This window comes from Lepus europaeus, chromosome 3, assembly GCF_033115175.1.
Source record: "Lepus europaeus isolate LE1 chromosome 3, mLepTim1.pri, whole genome shotgun sequence".
In the NCBI taxonomy this organism is placed as follows: domain Eukaryota; kingdom Metazoa; phylum Chordata; class Mammalia; order Lagomorpha; family Leporidae; genus Lepus; species Lepus europaeus.
The window spans coordinates 152,412,491-152,438,943 of NC_084829.1; the positions used below are offsets into that span (position 1 = coordinate 152,412,491).

A 26,453-nucleotide genomic window follows, 5' to 3' on the forward strand; every position below is an offset into this window, starting at 1 on the left:
CGCCTCTGCTGCTCGCCGCCGCCGCTGCTGCTGCTGCTGCTGCTGCCGCCGCGGTCGGTGTCTCCGGCGCGGCGGCGGCGGCGGCGGCGGGGCTTTTCCTGTCCGGTTACGTTAAGGTCACATGACCGAGAGAGCGGAGCGACTAGTGCAAAGAGGCTGCGAGCGGCTCCCGCCGGGGGGGAGAGGCGGCGAGAGAGCAGTGGCGGCAAGAGCCCCCTCCGCCCCCCAGCCGCTCCCCTCCCCCCGCCCGCCTCCGCCTCCTGCTGCTCCGCCGCCGCCGCCGCCGCCGCCGCCGCCTGCAGCACTCACCACGCAGCCGCTCCCACCAGGCTCGGCGCCCTGCTCCAGCCAAACTTCTGCAGACCATGTGCAGCCGAGGCGAGGAAACTTCTCTCCAGCGACTGGGGCTGCGGCCCGGCGCGCGGCCCCCTTGCTGACAGAGAGTGTTTGGGTCGGACGGATCCTGCCGACGCTCGGGGCAGGGATGGAGAAGTGCCGCTCCGCCTGTGCTTGACACCTCTTGGCCTGTACCTTTGTCCCCTTGACTCCCCGTGTGAGCTTGGACTTGAGAGCCGTGGAGATACTGTAAATCACCAGTGCCTTTCTGTCACCCGTAGTGATGGGAAGTGGAGCTGAAGTGCAGAGGGCTGGAGGTGCGATGTGAGACGGGCCTGGCTGGGTAGGAGTGGACGCTCATCCTAGGAGTTGGATTTTAGTTCATGAAGCTTTGGTTCAAAAAACCAGAGTCTGCAGGGCATGTTTGTGGTTTGAGAATGGTTTACTTTCCTGGTAAGTTTTGGTTTCTGAGGTGCTGATAGAGTGGATCCCAGAGTTGGCAATTCTGTTCGATTTGGAGGTCTGAAAACGTTCACCAGGGAGATCTCCAAAACATGGCCACAGGGCAGGGTAGTTAGGATTCCTTGATGGTCGTTCTTAACGTTTTGTAATTCACTTTGTGGTGTTGCTGTTTTGCTAAATCTTTGGAAGTAGGGTTGAGTCTTGATGACCGGAATTTAATGATTGGCTTGTTGCACATGTCTAGAGTGTAGAGAGTGTAAGACTTGATTGGTAAGGAGAAGGAGGCAGCAGTTTACAGGATCTCTTTGGCTTTGAATCTTGACCTGTTTGGAAGAACCTTGATTTGATTGGTGTCTAAGCCATCCTATTTGTAAGTATCTTGATTTGACTGGTGTCTAACCCATTTTGATTATACAGCTGGTCTGCCTAGCACAATGCCTGGTACGTAGTTTATAAGACTTTATGCAAGCTCAATAACAACGACAATTTAATATACAGTGTCCCTTTTAAAAAAACTTGAGTTTGATTTAGCAATCCAGTTATACACACATTGCTGATGACTAATTTCTTCTTTGAAGGCAAAGTAAGCAACTGTAACTTTGATGGCCCCCAAATGAGTAATTGAGTGTATACCTGCCTTGAACTTGGTTGTTCCTTGATCAACTAGATAAGGGATTGTTGGGTGCTTGACTATCTGCCCCCAAAACTGAGTTCTGACCCCGATTGTTCTAGCGCACCAGCACTGGATCGTCAGAGTTGCCCTTCTGACTGGTAGGCGGTTCCCTGGACTGGCTCTAGAATCCAGATCTGATTCATCTTAACAGGAAGCTGAAGTGATTTTGATTGTTTCACAGAGACTTACAGAGAGATTAAGGTCTTGATTCTTCCAGACCCTGACTCTGAAAACGTTCAAGTTGATGGAGTACCCAGGTGAACAGTAAGCTGACTTAAGAGAAACTGATAGAAAAAAGTGAGCAAAACTGATTCTAAAGATTTTAAAAAAAATTTTAATTACTTTATTTGAGAAGGGGAGAGAGCTCTTGTCTGCTGGTTCACTCCCCAAATGCCTGCAACAGTCAGCGCCTGGCCAGGCTGAAGCTGGGAGCAGGGAACTCAGTCTGGGTCTCTCACATGGGTGGCAGGGACCCAACCACTTGGGCCATCACCTGCTGCTTCTCAGGGTTCTCCTTAGCAGGAAGCTGGAATCGGGGGCAGAGCCTGTGGGAACACAGACACTACAGAATGGATGCTGTCATCCCACATCCCAGTCCATGTCATAAACTACAGACCCATGCCGGCCCCAGTGGTAAAGGCCCTTGAGCAGAAACTTGGCTATGTGGTTAGAATTGGCCTTAAGTCAGAAAACTATGTTTTTAAGGCCAGTGACTGGTTTCCCAGTATTATGCTCCCGTATAGGTTTATAAAAGTAAATCCAGGGGCCGGTGCTGTGGCATAGCAGGTAAAGCCGCAGCCCGCAGTGCCGGTGTCATATGGGCATTGGCTTGAACCAGCTGTTCCACTTCTGATCTAGCTCTCTGCTGTGGCCTGGGAAAGCAGTAAAGGATAATTCCTTGGGCCCCTGTACCCACATGGGAGACTCAGAGGAAGCTCCTGTCTTTGGATCCATCCAGTTTGGCTGTTGAAGCCATTTGGGGAGTGAATCAGTGGATGGAAGACTTCTGTCTTTCTGCCTCTCTGTAGCTCTTGACTTTCAAATAAATAAATAAATATATCTTAAAAAAAAATTCCGGGGTAAGCCCTGAAACTGGGCATCCTTCCTAGAGATAATTCTGTCAAGAGCTGCTGCTCTTGACTTCAGAATTTGGCTACTAAAGCATAGGGAGACAAACTTAAATTTTGCCAAGTATGCAGGTTGTTTTGATTTTTAGTCACCATTATCAAATAATAGTATCCTAAAGAAAGCTAATCAGACTGCTAGCTCCTCCTCATTGAAATAGCAACATTTATCCCTTTGCAAAGACTGGATGGAAAACAGTAGTAACCTTTGCAGAGAGGGGCTAGTTAGTGTGTATCAGGGTAAGTCCAAGAGAAACTGTTGGTTGTTTAATAAGTCTTTGTTGTAGAACCACGAATGCTTTAAGTAATAAGAAAAATAAGATGCTAAATCACTGTTGAGTCTATGTACCAAGTTATTTTTGGTATTTTGGAAATGTGGCAAATTAGGAGTTCAAAAATAGTTTTCACACATTCATTAGAAGTTACACACAAATATTCTGCAAAGTTCTGTGTTACTGAAAGTTTTGGTATGTGTTCTGCTGAGGCCCAACCATAAAAATGTACTTGGTTGTTCTGAAGAAAACTCCAGTGAGACTTGGACAGTGGGCAGAAAACAATTTATATGTGCTTAGTTTTGCTCAAGTTGAAGGTAGAATTTCCTTTAACATTGATAATAGAAGAAATAGTAGGAGGAAATAAATGTATTTAGGGCCCCAAGCACTGTTTTCATTAAATAATTTTATAAAGGATATCCTGTTGAGTAGCTTTTTAAGTTAGGGAAATGAGATGCTTTTACGTGTTAGAATGTTAAGTCTAGGGTATATACTATATCCTGTTTTATATCAAGCTTAACAAATAAGATGTATTTTAAGTTTCTTACATATCGTTGGTTTGGTCATAAAGTTTATAAGAAGTGCTTGTTTTATAGTTGGCTGTTGTTGACAGTATTTCCTTAAGGAATTCCCTAATGCTTTAGGGAGCTGTTTGTTTTAAACTGACTGGTGTAGACCTGTGGGTGTCAGTGTTTTCAACTGTTATTGTAAGAAATACATTTTAAGTTGCTACTTAGTGCACACATACATGTAAAACTGAAGATTTTCGGGAATACTACTTACTGTTATGGGTGATGAACTTTGCTATCTTCGATTTCATTAAAAAAAATTAATTGTGCTGCACTAAATTGATTTCATCAACCACAAATGGGGCAGGTCCCATAGTCTGAAAAACACTGCTGGTGTATTAGTTCTCTTGTTATAAATTAACTCAAAATTTAGTGGCTTAGAACAATAAGCATGTTTTTATCTCATACAGTTTCTGTGAGTCAGAAATCTCGGAGTAGCTAAGGTAGGTGGTCCTGGGTCAGTCTGCCATGAGTTTACAGTCCCGTTGTTGACAGGGGCTGGAGGAATTGCTTTCAGAGTGTCTCATGCTCTGGCAAGTTAGTGCTGGCTGACTGCAGCAGGTCTGAGGTCTTCTCCATTGCGCTGTTTGAGTATGCTTACAACATGGTAGTGGTTGGCTGTCCCTGCAGCAGCTGATCCGAGCAAGAGCAAGAGGAAGCCACATATCATCACTTCTGCCATATTCTATCAGCAACAAGTCGCTAAGTCCAGCCTGAATTTAAGGGGGAGAATTAAGCTCCTCCTTTTTAAGGAATACAAAGAGTTCATGAACATGATTTAATAACTGCTGCAGTTCTATATTTTTCCAGTTTATGGATAAGTTAGGATTCAACCAAAAACCTTGCTGAAGTCAGTCTGTAAGTAATTATTTTAATGAAGTCATTTTTGTCTCTGAGGGCATCTAGTCTGACTCCATTCTCAATTTTAAGGCAGCAACTCCAAGAAGTTAAGTAATTAAGTTGCCCAAGGCCATTAAGTCTAGGAAAACTTAACAAATTTTCTCTGACCTTTGTCATGAACAATCTGTGGGCTGATAAAAATGAGAAATTTGGCTGGTAAACTTTAGAAGTCTTTTTGAAAAAAGTTATAGTGTTAGAACTGTTCTAGTCCTCTGTTCCAGCTTGCAGGTTCCTATGTGATATTTAAACTACAGATTCCATGTATCTGGATTTGTCAGTTCCTCATGTTAATACTCCTCTCACCCTATTAACTTTTAAAGGAAACGGAAAATACATTAAGTGAATTCAAACTATCTTGAGTTAGTATCAAGACAAGTGTAAAAACAGTTACTTCACTGCTTCTTTATGCTATGAAATCTTCATAGAATCTTTTGTTCTAAGACTGGTTTTGTCTTTATTTTTTATTTATTTATTTTTTTTTACAGGCAGAGTGGACAGTGAGAGAGACAGAAAGGTCTTCCTTTGCTGTTGGTTCACCCTCCAATGGCCACCGCGGCTGGCGCGTTGCAGCTGGCGCACTGCGCTGATCCGATGGCAGGAGCCAGGTGCTTCTCCTGGTCTCCCATGTGGTACAGGGCCCAAGGACTTGGGCCATCCTCCACTGCACTCCCTGGCCATAGCAGAGAGCTGGCCTGGAAGAGGGGCAACCGGGACAGAATCCGGTGCCCTGACCGGGACTAGAACCCGGTGTGCCGATGCCGTAAGGCAGAGGATTAGCCTGTTGAGCCCTGGCGCTGGCCCTAAGATTGGTTTTGGTTTAGTGGTACAAAGAATAGGATGAGACTTTGATGATGGTAGTGTGGATGAAACCAGGATAAACTTTGAGGCCATCCCTGGTTTTGTTTCTTTTTTAATTCATTAGGTTTTTCTGAGTAGTACTGGAGATAATACAGTTAAGTTACATTATGCTTTTGCTAAACACACAGCAGGATACTGGCTACCTTTTTTCTTAAACCATTTTCCAGTTTCTCTTCCCATCTTGGTTTCTGACAGTTCCTGTTCTGATTTATAGCTCTGTACACACTTATTTTAATTATTCTTGTTATTTGTCTACTGTCTTTCCACTTCTATCCCCTCACCCCCCACTGTAAGTGCCTTGAGGGCAGGGGCTTCCTTTTATGTATACTGCTGGTTCTCAAAAACTCCAGGACCTAAGCTGATCATTTCTCCCACTAGAACTGAGTGAAAAAGTGTTTATTGCTACGGAGAACCTCTGGGTATAGTTGGTAGGTGCTGGTGGGATATATGTGAACAACTGTTCCTGCTGAATGTGCTCACACGCTCAGTGGGTGGGGAGAAACACTCAGACACTTAATGTACAGTTTGTTCTGCTCTGCAGAGGTACCCAGTGCTGTGGTAGTGCAGATACAGTTGGTATTTAAGCTGAATCTTGAAGTGGTAAGCAGGTGTTCAAAAGGTAGACATGCTTTTGTGATGTGTTTGCGCATAATGCATTTGTTACATGTAACTTGAATTGTTTTCCTCTTATTGTTGGCGAGTTACCATCATAATTTAACAAGTTTCTTCATTCTGTGGCATGTATATCCTTCTTTATTTTAAAAAATTGATTAATGATTTGAAAGGCAAAGTGTCAAGAGAGAGAGAGGGAGGGAGATCTTCCACCTGATGATTCACTCCTCAAATGGCCTCAAACTCCTCAAATGGCCAGGTCTGCACCAGGCCAACACCAGGGCCCAGGAACTTCATCCTGGTCTCCCATGTGGGCAGCAGGAGTGCAAGTGGCTGGGCCCTCTTCTGCCTTCCCAGGTATATTAGCTGGGTGCTGAGTCAGAAACAGCAGTTGAGACTCAAACTAGCACTCCAGTATGGGATAACATTGTCTCAAGCCAAGGGTTAACCTGATGCACCACACTGGCCCCCATTTGTGTGTCATTTCTCTAAAACTGTGCTGTCCAGTTCAGTAGCTACTTAGATACATGTGGCTTACAAATTAATGACACACTAGCCATGTGCTCAACAGTCACATGTGGCTAGAGGCTACTGTACTGGACGGTGTGGTTTGTAGAACTTTACTGTTGCAGGAAGTTCTGGACAATGGGGTTATAGAATTGTTTTTTCACTGTGTGTATATAGTGTGTTTTGTTCAGAATAGAATAAACTTAATGTCCTACTGACTGTATCATTCGGAGAGACAGTGGTTGGTATTTATGAGTGGAGGGAAGTGGGTATAGTATGTTGCAGAGGCTGTGAATATAGGCTTTAGGGTCAGATCTGGGTTGGAGTCATTCTCCATCCCTTACAAGCTTTTTGGCTTTGGATGTTTACTTCCTAGCCAGTTTTTTGTTTTACTTAAGCAGGGATAATACATATTTATGTCAGAGGTTTGTGAGTCTAAATTACCTATGTAAAGGGTCTTAGCACAGTACCTCAGTAAATTAATTCTGTTTCAAAGTAACCACTTTTTTAAAAAAAATAGATTTTATACAGTACAATTGACTTTTTTCCTTTAGTTGTATAGTTCTGTGAATTCCAACGTTGTGTACATCTGCACCACTACCAGGATACAGGGCAGGTCTGTCTGCAGAAAATTCCCTGTTGCTATTTTATAGGGTTAGCCTTCTCCCACTCCTGACCCCAGTGGTCACAGATCTGTTCTCCTTCCCCAGTTTTGTCTGTTCTAGCATGTTATGTAAGTGGGATTATGCATATACAGCCTTTTCAGACTGGCCAAATTGAGAGATTCTTCCAAGTTGTTACAAGCATCAGTAATTCATACCTCATTTTTAAATTCAGTGGATCTGAATTCTTACAGACTTCAGGTTGTTTGACTTGAGTTTTTCATGTTTAAAAATGAGGTAAATAATGAAATTCAGAGGGAAGAGTTGCTGCATATAGCCCCTGACTTAGTGGTTCAGTTTAAGATTTTTAAAAAATTATTTATTTATTTATTGCAGTAGTGCGAAGGTTACAGGTATGGGAGCAACTGTACTTTGAATTTTGAGTTTGGATCTTCCTAGAGCAGCCACAACTCCCAGTCAGCCCTGCAGTGTGCTGTGTGTAGTTAGGAGCATTAAGGGCATTCACACCAGAGATTCATTCGGGTGTGACCCCATCATGAGTTGAGGAGCATCTTGATTTCCTTGATGAGTAATTGTGGGCCTGTGTATGGTATCAGCACATTTTTATGAAAATGATTGATCATTGGTATGAAGGTCCTTATTTTTAGTAGTTGATCCACATTAGAGATCTATAGAGTTGCAGCAAAGTCCTGAATTGAAAAAGCATGGCTATTTAAACCTCATTCATTTCTATAATGTGCTCTGAAGGTCTGGTAACCAGTCCTCGTTTGTTTAGGACTTGCTATCTTAGCACTGAAAGTCTCGCTGCTCCCAGGAAACCCCTGTGTTCCAGAAAACCCAGGATGGTTGGTCACTCCACCTAAAAAGGGAGATGGAAAGAAAATTAAAGGATTCCAGTTCATCAGGTTTCAACAATGAACCATGTACATGCATTTCAACTAATTAATTGCAATCAAGGTCCTTAATCAAAATTAATCTCAGGTAACCAGAATCCATGCCACATGAGACTTTTAAGATCAATGCCTTGAATTTAAGGTGGCTAGAGATGTAGATTTGATTGGAAGTAACATCATTAATTTTTGTTAGTTTTCTGCCTTTTGTACGTCTTCATTTGGTGAGTTCCAGAGGTACTCATCTTTTTATACCAGCAGTATTTTGAAAAATTGTTATGGTAAGCAGATCCCCAAGGTTCATGTATAGAGTAGAGTTTATACTTAACCAGAGTTGAGTTTTAAAATTCAGATGGTGATGTTTAAAACCTCAAATAAATTTTAAGTTCTTTAGTTTAGTCTGTTCCCTTTCCTGACTTTTCATACCACCCCTGTACGTCTTCTATAGACTTTTTTATAGAGTGTCTGTAAGAAGATTACTGTCATTTGCTTGTTTTCTGCTGACTTCTTTAGAATGTAATCTTTATGAAAGCAAGAGCCATGATCTGTCATGGTTACCACTGTTCTTGGAGCCTACACTAGCACATTGCAATTTCTGATATTTAGTGAATTGGTTGAAAGGATGATTAGCAATAAGTAGTTTTTTTTTTTTTTTAAAGATTTATTTATTTTATTTGAAAAAGTTACACATACAGAGATTTTCCCATCTGCTGGTTTACCCCTACATGGGTGGCAGGGGCCTAAAGACTTGGGCCCTCCTCCACTGCTTTCCCAGGTACATTAGCAGGGAACTGATCAGAAGTTGGTCATAGCTGCCACTCACTAGGCTAATCCTCTGCCTGTGACACCGGCACCCTGGGTTCTAGTCCCGGTTGGGGCGCTGGTTCTGTCCCGGTTGCTCCTCTTCCAGTCCAGCTCTCTGCTGTGGCCCGGGAAGGCAGTGGAGGATGGCCCAAGTGCTTGGGCCCTGCACCCAGATGGGAGACTAGGAGGAAGCACCTGGCTCCTGGCTTTGGATTGGCGCAGCGGCTGTGTTGGCCATTTGGGGGGTGAACCAGTGGAAGGAAGACCTTTCTCTCACTAACTCTGCCTGTCAAAAAAAAAAAAAAAAAAGAAGAAGAAGAAGAAGAAGAAGAAGAAGTAGTAGTAGTAGAAGTGCAGCAGCTGAGACTTGAACCAGTGCCCATATGGGATGCCAGCATCATAGACAGTGACTTTAACCCCCTGTGCTGCAATGCCTGTGTCAATGAATAGGCTTTACAATGCTGCATGCTTTCCAGATTATTTTATTACAATAGGGTAGGGGATGTTGAAGCATTTTGTTTTTAAGGAAGCATTTATTTATTTTTAAATTAATTTTCTAATATATTTATTTACTTTTTTTCAGAGACCTATTTAAAAAATACAAACTTCATACAACTTTAGGAATATAGTGATTCTTCCCACCATACCTGCCCTCCCACCCCCACTCCCACCCCACCTCCTCCCTCTCCCATTCCCAGTTCCATTCTCTACTAAGATTCATTTTCAGTTAACTTTATACACAGAGGATCAATTCTGTACAAAGTAAAGAATTCAACAGTTTGCATGGAAAAAATAAAATTGTTCCTCAACAGTCGAGATAAGGGCTGTTCATAGTCATTGCATCTCAAAGTTAATTTCACTTTTTTTTTTTTGAGAAACTTGACCTTAAAGCAGCAGCCAATAATGATCCATCTTTTGCGAGCACTAGACATAACTATAGCTTATGAGACATAAGAATAACCTTCACTTAATAGACTAAAATTTTGAAACAAATTTTTGAGAACAAGTTTTATTGTTAACTCATAAATCTTTGAGGAGATACTGCATGGGAAGTTAGTGCACAGTGACTCCTGTTGTTAATTTAACAATTAACACTCTTACATATGACGTCAGTGATCACCCAAGGTTCTTGACATGAGCTGCCTAGTCTATGAAATCTTTTTGAATGCACAAGTTCACAAGTCAGTATTTAGACAAGGCCACAAGCAAAGTGGAAGTTCTCGCTTCCCTTCAGAGAAAAGTACCTCTTTTGCACTGGGGTCTCACCCACTGAGGTCCTTCTTCATGTAGGACATTTTTTGCCACAGTATCTTGGCTTTCCATGCCAGACCAGAATGCCTTAAGGGCTGACTCTGAGGTCAGAGTCTACTTAAAGTGATTGTCATTCTATGAGTCTGCTGTATGGACTGAAGAATCATTTAAATCTATGTTTTATTTCAGGTTGTACAGGGGTAGTGAAAATGTGTTCTTAAATTTTTGTTGTTAATGCTCTAGGGAAAGGGAATTTAGAATAATGACCTTAAAGCTTTAAAAATAGTAATTCAGAACCTGTGGGGAAAGTGTAAATGGATTTGGATTGATGGAATTTGAAAATTTTCTACTCATCATCACTTTCCAACGTGCACATTTTTTTAACAGCAGCAAGAGTGGGATATGAGGTTAGGTTGGGGAAAGAAAACTAAGTCACTTGGGATTTGGTACTTAGTAAGCATGAGTGCTAATGAATTATTTAAATCTATATAACCTTGGTACATATCAATAGATAGCTCCTAAGTTAATGGTTCTCAGAGTTTAGTGAACATAAGAATGTTGCAGGGAGTTGTAGGAAACTCATTTCCTGGCTGCAATCCCAGAGGTTCTTGTTTAGTAACTGTGGTGTGGCACTGAGACATCTGTAACGTTGCGGGACAGCTTGGTGGTGTACTGATGCATTTTGTGTGAGGACAGTATTTTGGAAAATGCTTTAAGTGGTGCACAGTAATTTAAAATAGGTACTTGTGGTGTAGTTAAATTATGAAACTGGAAATATTGATTTTTGTATATTTAAAAAATCTTTGCTGCTAACTGCTGTGGCTATTCAAGAAAGTGCCCCAGACTATTTGTTGGCAGCCACCTGGTTTATGCAAAATGTGTAGAATCTAAAAAAGATTGTTTGGACTTGTATTGAAGAGCCAGCCCATTTTAAACAGTGGGAATACTGTTTAGGTGAGCCACTCCATTCTCAGGCAGAATTCAGTAACATCTCTCCTTTAAATCTCAAAACATAAAGATTCAGAGGAAACCCTGGAAATTCTCATTTGGCCTCCATTTACTTTTGGAACCATATGTGGGAAAATTCATGTGTACTTTTTCATAATATACATCTCATGAACTTCTTGAAGGCCCCTCAAATGCATGCATTCCAAAGGATTTTTTTGTTTTAATTTAAGATAGAAACAGTGGTCTCCTGTCTGCTGGTTGACCCCCCAAATGTTTGCAATAGCCAGAGCTGGGCCACATCAAAGCCAGGAGCTGAGAACTTAAGCTTGAGTCTTCCATTTGGGTGGTGGGGACCCCAACTAGTGAAGCCATCACCTTCTCGCTTCCAGCGCACATTAGCAGGAAGCTGGAATGGAGAATGGAGTTGGAACTTGAACTTGGGCACTCTGACACACTGTCTGCTCAAAATCTTTTTTGCACCAAAATAAACATCTTTCAATTCCATTTTCCACAAACTTTTTGAAGTATGCACACATAAGATGACTGTAATAATTAACTATGTCACTGCTTCATATATAGTCCATTAATCCTCACAGCACCCCAACCAGATAGTACTGTTAAAACCAACTGAAAGATGAGGAAAGGGGGCCCAAAGAGATGATGAGTTGCCCAAAGTGATACACTTTTTTTTTTTTTTTTAAGATTTAGTTATTTGAAAGAGTGCCGGGGAGGGGCTGGCACCGTGGCTCACTTGGCTAATCCTCTGCGGTGCTGGCATCGCATATGGGTGCCGGGTTCTAGTTCTGGTTGCTCTTCTTCCAGTCCACCTCTCTGCTATGGCCTGGGAGGGCAGTGGAGGATGGCCCAAGTATTTGGGCCCCTGCACCGGCATGGGAGACCTGGAAGAAGCACCTGGCTCCTGGCTTCGGATCAGTGCAGTGCTGGCCATAGCAGCCATTTGGGGAGTGAACCGACAGAAGGCAGACCTTTCTCACTGTCTCTCTGTCTATAACTCTGTCAAATAAGTTAAGAAAAAAGTGCCGAAGGAAGAGTGAGTTGCATCTGCTGGCTTACTCCCCAAAAGATGACAACAGCCAGGGCTGGGGCAAACCAAAAATCAGCCAGGGAGCCCTTCTGGGTCTCCCATGTGGGCTGCAGGGATCCAAGCACCTGAAGCATCCTTGCACTTACTTCCCAGGTGCATTAGCAGGAAGGTGGATTGGAAGTTGAGCAGCTGTGACTTGTTCCAGCGCTGATAGGAGATGCCAGCATTAGGAGTTGCACTGCGCCAGGGTGACACACTCTTAAATAGGCAGTAAGTAGTGATGAAGCAAGAATTCAAATCCGGGGGTACTCTTGCGGCAGTGAGTCACGCTGCTGCCTGTGATGCTGGCATCCTGGCTGCTCCACTTTGATCCAGCTCCCCGATAATGCGCTTGGGAAAACAGCTGAAAATGATCTAAGTCCTTCGGCCCCTGCACCCATGTGGGAGCCCCAGATGGAGCTCTTGACTTTAGCCTGACCCAGCCCTGACTTGAGGCCATCTGGGGAGTGATCAGTGGGTGGAAGATACCTTTCTCCCTCTCTTGCTAACTCAGCCTTTCAGACCAAACCCACAGTGGTGGTAGAAATCCCATACCACTTGAGAACTGTGCCGAAAGCTGATGGTGAATATACTTCCTTTATGCCCTCAATTCAGGTATAGTTTTTGTTTGGTCATTTTCTTTTGTTGTGTTGTAACAGATTTTCAGAACTCTTCTGCAACTTAAGTTGAAGTTTTTAGTCATCATTAAAGTTAGGAGACAGCATTGTGACTCAGGAGGTGAAGCTGCTGCCTGTGATGTGCTGATTTGCGTTCTGGCTGCTCCACTCCCCGCTAACGGGCCTGGGAAAGCAGGGGAAGATGGCCCAAGGATTTCCAGGCCCCTACCATCCACATGGGATGGCAGGAGTTCTAGGCTCGTGGCTTTGCTGGCATAGCCCCAGCCATTTTGGCCATTTGCAGAGTGAACTAGTGGATGGAAGTATCCAAAATTGGATACCTTTGGGATACTCTTTCCTTCCCTTTCTCTTCTCTAACTGTGCCTTTCAGATAAAATTTAAATAGTTGAAAAAGATTATTTTTAAAGTATCAAATATTGACATTTCAAAATAAAGCTATTACAGCACCTTTTAAAGACTATATTTAGTGGGATATATTACCATAACTGAATTGATTTCTACCATGATCCATTTACACAAGTGTTTTATTCAAATTTAATACTGTTCTATTTTTCTTAATACTGTATGTGTTGCATTTCCCCCACATTATTTTAATGTTTATGAAAGTTTTTGGTTTATCCTTTTACTCTGACAAATTGTTAAATTTCAGTATGCTCTGACTAAAAGGCACCAAATGTTGATGATTTTTCTGGCTTATTGAGTTGTTATAATTGGGGCAGCTGCCTGCAGTGCCAGCATCTCATGTGGCCGCCACTTCGAGACCCGGCTGCTCCACTTCCGAACCAGCTCTCTGCTATAGCTTGGGAAAGCAGTAGAAGATGGCCCATATCATCCATGTGGGAGACCCAGAAGCTACTGGCTCCTGGCTTTGGATCAGCACAGCTCCCTCTGGTTGTTGCAGCCAATTAGGGAGTGAACCAGCGGATGGAAGACCTTTCTCTCTGTGTAACTCTGCCTTTCAAATAAATAAATCTTTAAAATATAAAGTTGTTATAATTGATTAACACAAACAGCAAGTTGTACACATTGATACTTGAGAGTGAAATATTACTGGAAGTGTACCTCTTCATAGATAGGGGAAATAAAAGAGTTTTATTGACAAGTCTTTGATATTTTTGTCTTGCAGCTTCACAAAGGTTTTAACAAATAGGGTAAATAGATGTCAAGATTTTAAGTATAAAGGGCCAGATAATTCAGGATGGGAGAAAGCTCCTTCTGTTAGAAGAGAAGATGGGAAAGAATAGGCTTGGTACATTGATTGCAGATGTGTACATAGGCATGTTGAGTTTTTAGAGCCATGCTGTAATTTGGTTTAAAGAAAATTCTCTTCCAACTATCCAAGCCTACATCCCTTTGGAAAGTTATTGGATACCTTTGGGATATGCACACCTCAAAATGCCACCAGATGTTCACTCTGGCACTTGGCAAGTAAATGGCCACTAATAAGGTGATGAATGTCTTATGTTGATGGGGCACTGAAGCAATTAAGTTGCAAAATGACTGATCATGGAAATGCATAGGAGGGGTCTTTAAAAAGTTAGTGGTAATTAAAAAATTGTGGGCTTGTCTTACTAACTTAACCATTGTGCATAAGATAAAGGGAACATTAAATTCACCCAGTAGGGTCTGCATTGTTAAACCACTGCCTGTGACACAGACATTTCATGTGAGTGCCAGTTTGAGTTAGGGCTGCTCCACTTTAGATCCAGGTCCCTGCTATTGTGCCTAGGAAGGCAGCAGATGGCTCAAGTGCTTGGGCCTCTGCCACCTATGTAGACCTGGATGGAGTTCTTGGTCTAGCCCCAGTCAGTTGCCATTTGGGAAGTGAACCAGTATATTACTCTTTCAAATCTTAAAAGAAAAATTTAATCCCGTGGGATTGTGTGTAAAAATACGTTACTGAAGATTTAAAAAAAAAAAAAAATCAACTCAGGTTGTTAATTGTGCTCAGTATCTTTTAATTTTGCCAAAGTATATGCAAAGTTAAAGGTCTCTGGGAACCCAGACGTGACTGGGCCAGTGTTGCAGAAAAGCAAGTTATGTCAGCATCCCATTTTGGAGCACTGTGTGGAGTGCCTGCTCCTCTGCTTCTAAACCAGCTCAGTGCTGATGTGCCTGGGAGAGCAGCAGATGATGAGGTCCCCAGAACTTGGCCCCCTGCCACCCAGGTGGGAGACGTGGATGAAGTTCTGGGCTCCTGGCTTCAGCCTGGCTTGGCCCTGGCTGTTGCAGCCATTTGGAGACCAGACTAGCAGATGCAAGATTCATAGTCTATCACCCACCATCCAGAGGCCCAATTTCTATCCGCTTTTCAAATATATAATCTTTAAAACTCTTTTGAGTGGTAAAAAGACAAAGTATTAATACAAGGTTGAAGTGCCAGTGAATAGTAACACAAATTACATCACTGAGGTAGTTGTACAAAATCCATTTCTGCCATCCAAGGCCTATTTTGTTGCATACACTGATTTCAACACTCGTGAGTTCTGTGGCTCTCATTACAATGACTGGGATTCAGGGACAGGTTAAGGAATGATTCCAAATGTTAAAACTGACAAGAATCTTCTAGGTTTTTTTTAAGAGTTCTCAAAGTTCTTTAAGGTGAAATAAACTTTTCCTTTTTGAACTGCTAGTGATAGAGAGCCACATACCAGTTCTTCATAATTTTTATTCAAGCAGCAATGTATTTGGGAGCGAAAACAGCCCATTATTACGATTTTATTTTTAAAAATAACCTATTAAATGAGATCACCCAATGTTGAACTTCACTTTTGATTGTAGAACTTAAGCATCTTGGCAATGACACTTTGGTTACACTTGATCAGAAAAATACTCGTCCCAGCTCAAACATTACCTTAGGATGAAAAAAGTAAAAATTACTTCCTGGTAGGTAAATTATCAGAGCAAACCAAAATGACTTTTCCAAGACTGATTAATTAAAAATGTTAGAGTGAATATTTGCCTTCCTTACAGGGCAAGCTGCCAGTGAGAGACGGATTCCTGGTGTTGGGTTGTTTGAAGCAGCTACAACTTTTCCCAGATGCTACCTTCACAAATGTGGAATCTTCAAAATATTACATTGAATGCAGCTGCAAAATACTACAATCACTGAGAACTTGCCTCACTTCTAAGTAGAATCAGTAATTAGAACAAGGCCATTCCTCTTTCATGCTATAATTCTTTCTTAGCCCTGTCTTTGTGCAGAGATGGTGGGTGTGGGCCAGGAGGGCTCTGCTCACCTCTATGGTGATGAGGATAACAATCATCCATTCAAGTCGCAGGGCCCTCTTTTCGTTAAGGTGGTTCCGCATCAGATCTGTCAGTTCCATGCAGTGCTGAAGTTTTTCATTCATGACCTGTATTTTTAAAAGTATAGTCAAGAGTTCAAGTTTAGGAAAATTATTTTGGTTTTGTGCTGCAGAATTCTGCAGGTACACTGTGGAAATCATCCCTTCCACTGTTGGTCCCCAGTCACCCAGCCAAGGACAGCCAGCCATTGTTACCTGTTTCTTGTTGATTCCATCTGGGAGACATCCTGTAAGCAGACAACTGCAAGAAATACTTTGCATACCAAAACTTCTCTATTTGTGAGATACTGGTAAAAGACCTAAGAATGTTTCTGAAAAGTCCTAGTTTTGGTAGCTGATCTTAGATATTTAGCAATTTAAAAAGGCATCCTTGGGGCAGGTATTTGGTGTAGCAGTTAAAATGCTAGGTAAGGCATCCTTATCCCATTATTAGAGTAGATGGTTTTGATGCCTATCTTCTGTTCTTGACTCCAGCTTCCTGGTAATGCAAACCTTGGAGGCAGTAGTGATGGCTCAAGTAATTGGAGTCCTGCCACCCATGCAGGAGCTGACTTCACTCCAGCCTGGCACTGGTTGTTGCAGGCATTTGGGAAGTGAACCAGCAGAAGCCTCTCAAATTTTAAACAAAGCAGCCTTGAAACTAGCATGGCCTAAAGGTCACAAAAACAGCGATTATCATCTGAAAAACCCCAAATACTTAACACCTGACCTGCTGCACACTCACCACCAGATGGCACTACTTTGAAATGCAAAGGTTCTGTTTTAGGATGCTTCATTAACATATTGCAGCTCACAGAAAATAAACCTTGATTTTTAGGCCTGAACTTGACTTGGCAACCTATATACCTACTCAGTTTTTTAAAAAATATTTATTTGAAAGGCAGAGTTACAGAGAGGGAGAGAGAGCAGGAGAGGGAAAGGTGTCTTCCATCCACTGGCTCACTCCTCAAATAGCCACAACATGCCGATCCAGAGCCAGGAGCTTCTTCCAGGTCTCCCATATGGGCACAGGGGCCCAAGGACTTGAGCCATCTTGCAATGCTTGTCCAGGCCATAGCAGAGAGCTGAATCAGAAGTGGTGCAGCCAGACTCGAACCGGCACCCACATGGGATGCCAGTACCATGGGCGGCAGCTTTACCTGCTACGCCAGTGCTGGGCCCCCTACTCAATATTTCTCACTTTCCTATGGCAATTGAGAAGTCTGCTAATAAACTTTTTAAGACTATTTGGGGCTGGTGCTGTGGCACAGTAGGTTAATCCTCTGCCTGCAGTCCTAGCATCCCATGTGGGTGCTGGTTCAAGTCCTGGCTGCTCTACTTCTGATCCAGCTCTCTGCTATGGCCTGGGAAAGCAGTAGAAGATGGCCCAATTCCTTAGGCCCCTGCACTGGCGTGGGAGACCCAGAAGAAGCTCTTGGCTTCTGGCTTTGGATCGGCATAGCTCTGGCCGTTGCAGCCATCTGGGGGAGTGAACCAGCGGACGGAAGACCGACCTCTCTCTCTGCCTCTCCTCTCTCTCTGTAACTATGACTTTCAAGTAAAATAAATAAGTCCAAAAAAAGAAAAAGGACTATTTAGTAGTCTCATGGGGTTTGGGGAGGGTGCAGGTTTGGTAAGTGAAAATCAGGAGACCAGTCACCATTACTGCAAGTGCAGGTATTGATAGTGTATTCTACTCATTTTTATGATTCTTACACAACATGAAACTGCCTTTACTAATGAGTTAACATATTGACACTCTGAGATGATTTGCTCTTATTAGGGACTCATAGGGTCCTGTGGTTTCTAATCTGAGTAAATGTTCAGAATATTCCTCCCCCATCTCTTTCATCTTTTTTCATTTCTAGGAGCTGCTTGACCATGGTGTGCATTTGCTTCTCTTCTCAAACTACTGACCCAGTCTTCTTCCATTTAACTTTAACTCTGACCAAAGAACCTTTTCTTCCTCTTCCTATCTTTTGCAATTTGTATTATTTGTATTATTACCAAAACCTTGAAACTCCTAATTATTAAATCTGATAACTTTTATTAGTTCCAGTGTTCAGTTAACCCAAGCATTGGACTATACAGTGCAATGGGTCCACACGAGTCCCTGCTGCTACTATGTGCTTCCTCTTTCAGCTAGCTAGCTAGGCATGCATCCTACTTGCATGTGGAAGAGGAAGCAGGAAAAACCATCACAGACACGCTCAGGTTGGGTCAGGCTGTAAGTAGGCAGTTCCTAGGAAGCCAAGTGTAGAGGTGGGGGAAGAAGGGAAGCTTTTCAAACACAACCAGACCTAGACAACGTGGAAAGAAGCACGTGGAAGTGAGGTTAAGGAGGTAAGTACCAAACTGAGGTGTTGCATACCCCATGTAGCACAGGCAGAAATAAAGCTCCTCCTACCCCATATAGATTCCAGGAGTTAGGATGTGCCTATGAGTAAAATATGGCAAAGGAGACTGTAAAAAGATTGCAAAATCCCTAGGTTATCCAGGAGAGTACAACGTAATAGGACTGGAAGTAGGAGGCAGAATTCAGAATGATGCGGTGAGGGCCCAACTAACCTGTGCTAGATGGAGGAAGGGGCTTCAAACCAAGGAATGTGGGTGACCCCTAGGAGCCAGAAAAGGCAAGGAAGTGGCTCCAGCCTACAAAAAATGCAGCCTGGGGAACAGTTTGATTTTTGTCCTAGTAACACCCAGTGCTGACTTGTGACCTCCAGAACTGTGAGATGACACATTTGTGTTCAGCTGCTAGGCTTGCAACTTTTTATAGCAGCAATAGAAAACAAATATGCAGTGCTCTAGGGTCTGAATTTACTCTGCAGGTCCTTTGTTCAACCCTGGGCAGAGGAGATTGACCAATAGGTAAGATACCACCTCTTTGCCTTCAGGTCAGCAGATGCAGACAGCCTGGAAAGGGCCTGTGGGGAGCCTTGGAGGCAGGGAAGTGGGTATGTGGCCAGTCCAGGTGAGTGCCAGGGGGTGCACACTCATACTGCCTGCCTGCAAGCTTGAAGGCAGGGGTCAGTATGGCACCACTCACCAGCCCAGGGTCTACTGCACAAACTTGCCACAAATATTTGCCAACGAGTGAATGATATTTTGAGAGAAATCAATATAGGAATGGATAAAATGAAAACGACTGGATGTGGCTGAGAGGACACCCAGGTGACTTAAGTCTGTGGATGACCAACTACACAGATGAGGCTAGGTGGTCCTGCCATTAGCTGAAACAACAGAGAAGGCTCCACATTTAAAAAATTTTAAGGTAGTGTTACAGAGAGGGAAAGAAAGTTTCCATCTGCCTGGCCACTTCTCAAATGGTCCCAACACCTGGGGCTGGGACAGGCCAATTATAGGAATCTGAAACTTAATCTGGATCTCTCACATGGGTGGCAGGGGCCTGATTCCTTGGGCCAACTTCCACTGCTTTCCTAGGTGTATTAGTGGGGAGCTGGGTCAGAGGCGGAGCAGTTGGGACTTGAACCTATGTTCATATGTGATGCTGGTGTCATAGGCGGTGGCTTAACCTGCTGTACAATGCTGGACCCCCATTGTGAAATCTTAATCACTGATTAACCATATAAATACTTTTCAAGTAGATACTGTATGTAAAGTCTTTGCCAAGAGTATTCTTTTAATTTTTTTCATTGCTGGTTCAGTCCCCCAAATATCTGCAGTGGCCAGGGCTGATCCAGACCAAAGCTGTGAGCTAGGAACTCAGTCTAGGTCTACCATGTAAGTGGCAGGGAAACTACTTGAGCCATCAAAAACTACTTGAGCCATCAGCTCCTGCCTTCCAGGGTGCACATTAGCAGGGAGTTGGGGTAAGGGGCCAGAGCCAAAGATAGAACCCCAGTACTCTAATTTGGGATGTGGGTGTTCCAGGCTCCCTATGTTATTATATTCTTAATGAAAAAATATAATCATGGTCTCTGATCTTGATCTCATAAAGCTTACATTCTAGTGAGGAATCACATAATTCTAAAAAAGAAGCCATACCTAAATGTGGAAGATCTATGAAATATTTGGGGCTCAAGGCACACATCCGAAAACTACAAGGAAGAAAAGGGAGGACTCATGAGAACAAATGCATGAGTTAGAACCAGTGGGGACTAGTGTGGTGTGGTGGGCGAAGCTGCCACCTGCATCACTGGCATCCCCGATGGGCACCAGTTCATGTCTCATTGCTGCTCCACTTCCAACCAAGCTCCCTGCTAATGCCCTGGGAAAAGCAGCAGAACATGGCCCAAGTGTTTGGGGCCCTGCCACCTACATTGGAGACCCAGATGATGCTCCTGGCTCCTGGCTTTGGTCTGGCCCAGCCCTGGCCATTGCGGCCATTTGGAGAGTGAACCAGTAGACTGAAGATTCTCTCTCTGTAACTCTTTCAAATAACAAAATGAATCTTAAAAAAAAAAAAAGAATCAGTGACAACCTCGGGGAACCAGCTTGAGAAAATGTGGCACAAACTGGCTGCTTTCCTTTCAACACTTCTGTAACTGCTATCTTAATGTTTTCCCATGACATAATTACCAAATAAAAATGATTTTACCTTTGGCTTCTTTTCAGCATGGCCTATGCCCAATCACTCCTATTTTCCCAAAACTCCTTGCTTTTTTTTTTTTTTTTAAGATTTATTTGTTTGAAAGGCAGAGTTACAGTGAGGCAGAGAAAGAAAGGAAGAGGAAGAGAGAGAGAGAGAGATCAATCTTTCATCTGCTGGTTCACTCCCAGATGGCTGCAATGGCTAGAACTGTGCAGATCCAAAGCCAGGAGCCAGGAGCCTCTTCTGGATCTCCCACACAGGTGCAGGGGCCCAGGGACTTGGGCCATCTTCTACTGCTTCCCCAGGCCATAGCAGAGAGCTGGATTGGAAGAGGGACTCGAACCGGCACCCATAATAGGATGCCAGCACTGCAAGCAGCGGCCTCATCAGTTACCCCACAGTGCCCGCCCCTGCTCTATCTTTTGAGGAAAGAACATAGAATGACTTTCTCCTCACACTACCTCCATGCTTGCTTGCTGAAGGTCAGTGCTAGGGCTTACCTTTTAGAACCCATCCTGCCAACACCACATTAACCACAATGAGGGAGGGTAAACTGATCCCCTCTGAATAATCATCACATAAGCCAACTAGTCTTAACTGCATTTGGGACACCAGGAAGGTACTCTGAGAGATACAGTTTGAGAAAATTTAGGTGTGCCTCATAACTCATGTGGGGGCTGTGTTGTGGCACAATGGGTTAAGCTGCATTTGTGATGCCTGCACCCCATATGGGAACACTGGTTCTAGTCCCAGTTATCTTGCTTCCAATCCAGCTTCCTACTAACGGGCCTGGGAAGGCAATAGAAGACTTCAGCCCCTGCCATCCATGTAGGAGACACGGAGTTCCTGTCTCCTGGCTTTGCTTTGGTCTGGTCCAGTGCAGGCCACTGTGGCCATTCAGGCAGTGAACTAGTAGAATGAGTAGATCTCTCTCTCTCTCTGCCTTTCAAATAAAACATGTCTTAACACCAAAGCTATGTCTCAGAGTAAGACCGCTGAAGGAAAAAAAGAACAATTGGCATGCGAGTGGTGGAGATAATAAAATAGGCATTTCAGCTGCCTGAGACGTCTGAGACCTCTGCTGGTAGAGACCTCTGAGAAACAGGAAGGGAAAGCATTTTTCTCTATGTTCCTATTCTTTGGCTGAAGCTTTTCACAGAAGCTTTCATTCATGCATGAAGCCTGCTGTGTGCTCGGATATCCTGGAGACCCTAAAGACACAGGACTTCCCCAGGAAGACAGTCCTAGAGATAGTCATGAAATTACTGCCATATGTCATCTGTGACTTGCTGAGCCTGAAGAGTATCATGAAGTCTTCCATCTGGGGCGTGAACCAGTGGATGGAAGATCTGTTTCTCCCTCTGTAACTCTTTCAAAATACATAAATGAATCTTTAAAAAAAGAAATCTCTGCCAGAGAATTGAGCTGTCAAAAGAACCTTCCAGCTGGACTGAATGATACCTGCTCTACCTGCTTTCTGGGCTGCTTGGGAGACTGCCCAGTGGTACAGAGGAGCCCTTACATTCAGACAAGTCTGTCCCCAGACAAGTCCAGGGTACCCTTCCTGGCATCTGGGTTAACAGGGCAACAAGGCAGTGGTACTTTCTCCAGGTTTTCTCCTTCTTGGAAGTTTAATTTTTACCCAACTTGTTGCTTATTCACGCACTTTCCTTTTCATTGACCTTTTGACATTTCTTATCTTTTACTGTGGCTGCCATGGTGAACCTAAGGGATTTGAGTAAGTTCTAGAAAGATATCTTTATCTTTATACTTCTCTTTTGTCTAGGCATGTATTCAGTATCTCCTCTACTCAAACCATGACTGGGGACTGTCATTGTGTTCTCTTTCCTATACTTCTGTCCTGGAGGCACGCGTGAATTATCCCAGAGGCACCAATGTCAAACAGTACTGGGATCTGAGGAGGCCCCAGGGTGCCTGAGCTCAACCTCTCCAAGCAGCTTGGCTATTGCTCAGTCACTTTTACTGCCTTAATTAAGCAGAGCAGGCTGGTTATCAGAAGAGGGAGAGAGGTCTGCATCTGCTTGGTGGCAATGATCCTGTATCTCATGATGACTCCTCCAGAAGTGTCTATCCCCAGAGAAAAAGGAGAGATACTCAGGAACATTTAGTGCCAAATACTTCCAATCATGTGATATAGCTGTCTCTAAAGAATTCTCACAGAAGACTGTATTTTCAAATTAATTTTCTTGAGACATAATTTACATACAATAAAATGTACCCATTCTAGATCTACGACTTGGGGATTCTTGATAATGCATTCCTGTTTGTAGCTTTTGACTATTATAAATAATGCTCCTATACACAGGTACAAATCTGTGTGAGGACATGTTTTAATTTCTCATGAGTAAACAGAATGGAATTGCTGGGTCATATGGTAAGTTTATAATTAACTTTATGAGAAACTGCCAACTTCTTTTGCAAAGTGGTTGTACCAAATTGTATTGTACAAGTAATGCATGAAAGTTCAATCACTCTACATCCTCACCAACACTCAGTGTTGTCAGTTTTTAAAGTTTTGGCCATTTTGGACTAGAAGTTTGACCTAGCACTTAAGATACTGACTGGGGCACTCTTAATGCCATGTCCGAGTGCCTGGGTTCAAGTCCAGGCTCTGATCCAGATTCCACTTCCTGCTAGTGCATATCCTGGGACGCAGTGGTTATGACTCAAGTAATTGGCTCCCTGCTACCACTAGGGAGATCTGGATTGAGCTTCTGGCTCCCAGCTTTGGCCTCGCCCAGCCTCAACCACTGTGGGCATTTGGGGAGTGAACCAGTGGACGATAGCACTCTGCCTCTCAAATTAAAATAAATTTTAGCAGCTTTAATGGGTTAAAAAGTCTCTGAGGTTTAATTTGAATCACTGACAAATAATGACTTGGAACATCTTTTAATATGGTCATTTGTATATCTTTTTGCAGTCTGTTCAAATCTTCATTTCCATTTAAATAACTGGGCTGTCTTTATGTAGAAACAGTGCTTTGTATGTTCTGAACAAGTCTGTTGTCATGTTATTTATTGAGAATGTTTCTTTTGAGTCTGTGGCTTGCCTTTTCATAGTCTTAGTCTTTTAAAGAGAAGTTTTTAATTCTTATAAAGTTCAACTTTCAAGTTTTTTTCCTTCTCATGGCTTGTGCTTTTTTTTTTTTTTTAATCAATCAATCCTAAGAGATCTTGTTTGAAGATCATGAGGTTTTTCTCTTCTATTTTTTTTTTTTTTTTTACAGGCAGAGTGGATAGTGAGAGAGAGAGAAACAGGGAGGAAAGGTCTTCCTTTGCCGTTGGTTCACCCTCCAATGGCCTCTGCAGCCGGCGCATCTCGCTGATCCGAAGCCAGGAGCCAGGTGCTTCTCCTGGTCTCGCATGCGGGTGCAGGGCCCAAGGACTTGGGCCATCCTCCACTGCCTTTCCGGGCCATAGCAGAGAGCTGGTCTGGAAGAGGGGCAACTGGGATAGAGTCCGGCGCCCCAACCGGGACTAGAACCTGGTGTGCCGGAGCCGCAAGGCGGAGGATTAGCCTGTTAAGCCACGGTGCCGGCCTCTCTATTTTTCTACTGAAGTTTCATAATTTTATATTTAGTTCTGATCAAATTCAAAACAGTATCAAGTATGGGATATGTTTATTTTTTACATGTTGTTCTAGCATCATTTGTTGAGAAGACTATCCCTTTGCTATTGAACTTGCCATCTTTGTTAAAAATAACTGCTCATAAGTGTTTGGGTCTATTTCTGGACTCTCTTCTGTTCCACCGATATGTATGTCTAGTCTTATGCCAGTATTTAACTGTTTTTGGTTACTGTAGCTTTGAAGTGAGTTTTATAAATCAGGCAATAAAATTCTTCAGCTTTGTCCTTTTTATAAAATTGCTTTAGCCAGTCTAGGCCTCCAGGCCCTTGGCATTTTCATTTCAAAATTAGCTTGCAGGTGTGTGTTAAATGGTTAAGACATGGGTTAAACAAATACCTGGGATTGATACTCAGCTCTGGCTCCTGAATCCAGCTTCCTCCTAATACAGATCCTTGGAGGAAGTTGTGATGGCTCAAGTAATTGGGCTCCTGCCACCCAGAGAACCCCGGAGGGTGTTTCTGGCTGCCTTCTTCCACCCTGGCCCAACCCCTGGTGTTGGCAAGCATTTAGGGACTTAAATCAGTGGATGGGAACTCTCTAAAATAAATGAAAAAACAAAACAAAACAAAACAAAAAAATAGAGAAGGGGCTGGCATTGTGGTATAGCGAGCAAAGCCACCTCTCATGATGCCGGCATCCCATTTGGGCACTGGTTCCTGTCCTAGCTGCTCCATTTCCAATCCATCTCCCTGCTGACAGCCTGGGAAAGCAGTGGAAGATGGCCCAAGTGCTTGAGCCCCTGCTACTCATATGGGAGAGCCTGAAGACGCTGCTGGCTCCTGGCTCCAGCCTGGCCCAGCCTGGCCTGTTACAGCCATTTGGGGAGTAAACCAGAGGATGGAAGGTATCTTTCTCTCTCTTCCTCTGTAACTTTGTCATTCAAATGAATAAATCTTTAAATAAATAAATGGATGTAGATAAAAAATTTTATATGTTGCTACTTCAAAATGTTTGTGAAAATGGAATTAAAAGGTCAAGTTTATTTTGGTGGAAAACAGTTTTGAGGTACAGGCATCTGTAGAATGGAAAAGCTACCACTCGGGACACTCACATCGCATTTCAGAGTTGCCTGGGTTTGAGCTGTGCCCCATTCTTCATTTCAGCTTCCCACTAATGTGCACTCTGAGAGGCAGTAGCTGTGTCTCTCATTCACATGGGATACCCAAACTGAGTTCTCAGCCCCTGGCTTTGGCCTGGCACAGCCCCAGCTGCTTTGGGCATTTGGGGAATGAAGCAGTAGATGAAGATCTTTCTCTTTTTCTCTCTCTACTTTTCAAATAAAAATAAATAAGCAGATAAAAATTTTAAAAATAAAATAAAATCAGCCTACAAGTTCTAAAAAAAAGTGCATGCCTGTTGGATTGGAATTGAATTCAATCTACAAATCACTTGGCAGAAGTAACATCTATGTCACAAACATGATACACATATAAGTACATTTCATTCATTCAGAACTTTAGTTTCTCAGCCATATTTTGCAGTTTTTAGGGCACAGGTCTTTCTTATCTTTAAAAATTTCCACCAAGGCCAAAAACTAGAACATCACTGCTTTTGGCATCAACTTTCTAGTCTATGCAGTGTCACGTGGTTCTGAACACAAGATAAGCAGTGGTCCAGCGTCTTAGGTGGCCTATCATTATCAAAGTTAACTGGCAGTGTGAGGATGACGTGGCTCAGTGTTCACAAAGCAGACCTCTAAAATTTCCTCCATCTTTTTCAAAACCCTTTGGTAGGCAGATATCTAAGATGCCAGCAAAGATTCTCCACCTCCTGTTGTTCTCGGGTGTGTATGTGTGTGTGTTTACTGGGGTGTGGGCTGGGTCTACTGAGTTGTCTTTAGCAAACAGAATACAACAGTGTTGGAACATCACTGCCGTGATGGCATTACAAGGATTGTGCCTCCTCTCTTGCCAGCGCTCTCTCTAGTGGACAGTCTTTCTGGATCCTGTAGGTGCTCGCTCTGACACCACCAGCTGCTGTGTTTCAGAGGCTCTATGGAGGAAGCTCTGGCAAGGAACTGGGGGGATGTCCCTGGCCAAAACCTCACGAGGAACTGAAGCCTCAACCTCACAGTCTGAGAGGAACTGAATCTTGTCAACAACCACATGAGTAAACAAGGAGGTGAGTCCTTCCCGGCCAGTCTGAGATGACTGCAGCTGTGTGATAGATGCAGAGCCACGGGATCCAGCGAAGCTGCACTCAGATGCCTGGCCAGCAGAACCATGAGATAACAAGCGCTGTTTTCAGGAAGATGTGACTATTATAAACATATATGCACCTGATTACAGGGAACCTGGCTATTTAAAAGAAATGTTAATGGATCTAAAGGGAGACATAGACTCCAATACAATAGTAACAGGGGACTTCATTACCCCACTTTCAGCAATGGACAGATCAAGAAGACAGAAAATC

At 43.3% G+C, this 26,453-nt stretch overlaps 1 protein-coding gene across 6 annotated transcripts in view; it reads right to left on the bottom strand.

The window, feature by feature from the left end:
- Window positions 1–15,201: 15,201 nt before the first annotated feature.
- RMND1 (required for meiotic nuclear division 1 homolog) overlaps window positions 15,202–26,453 on the bottom strand; it is a 45,386-nt gene continuing 34,134 nt past the window's right edge. For all 6 annotated transcript variants that reach the window (XM_062186938.1, XM_062186937.1, XM_062186933.1 and 3 more), the window contains 2 exons: window positions 15,791–15,907; window positions 15,202–15,405 (listed from right to left, as the gene is read on the bottom strand). In XM_062186938.1, coding sequence (XP_062042922.1) covers window positions 15,373–15,405; window positions 15,791–15,907 — 150 coding nt within the window. In that variant the 3' untranslated portion in view covers window positions 15,202–15,372. The remainder of the gene's footprint in view (window positions 15,406–15,790; window positions 15,908–26,453) is intronic.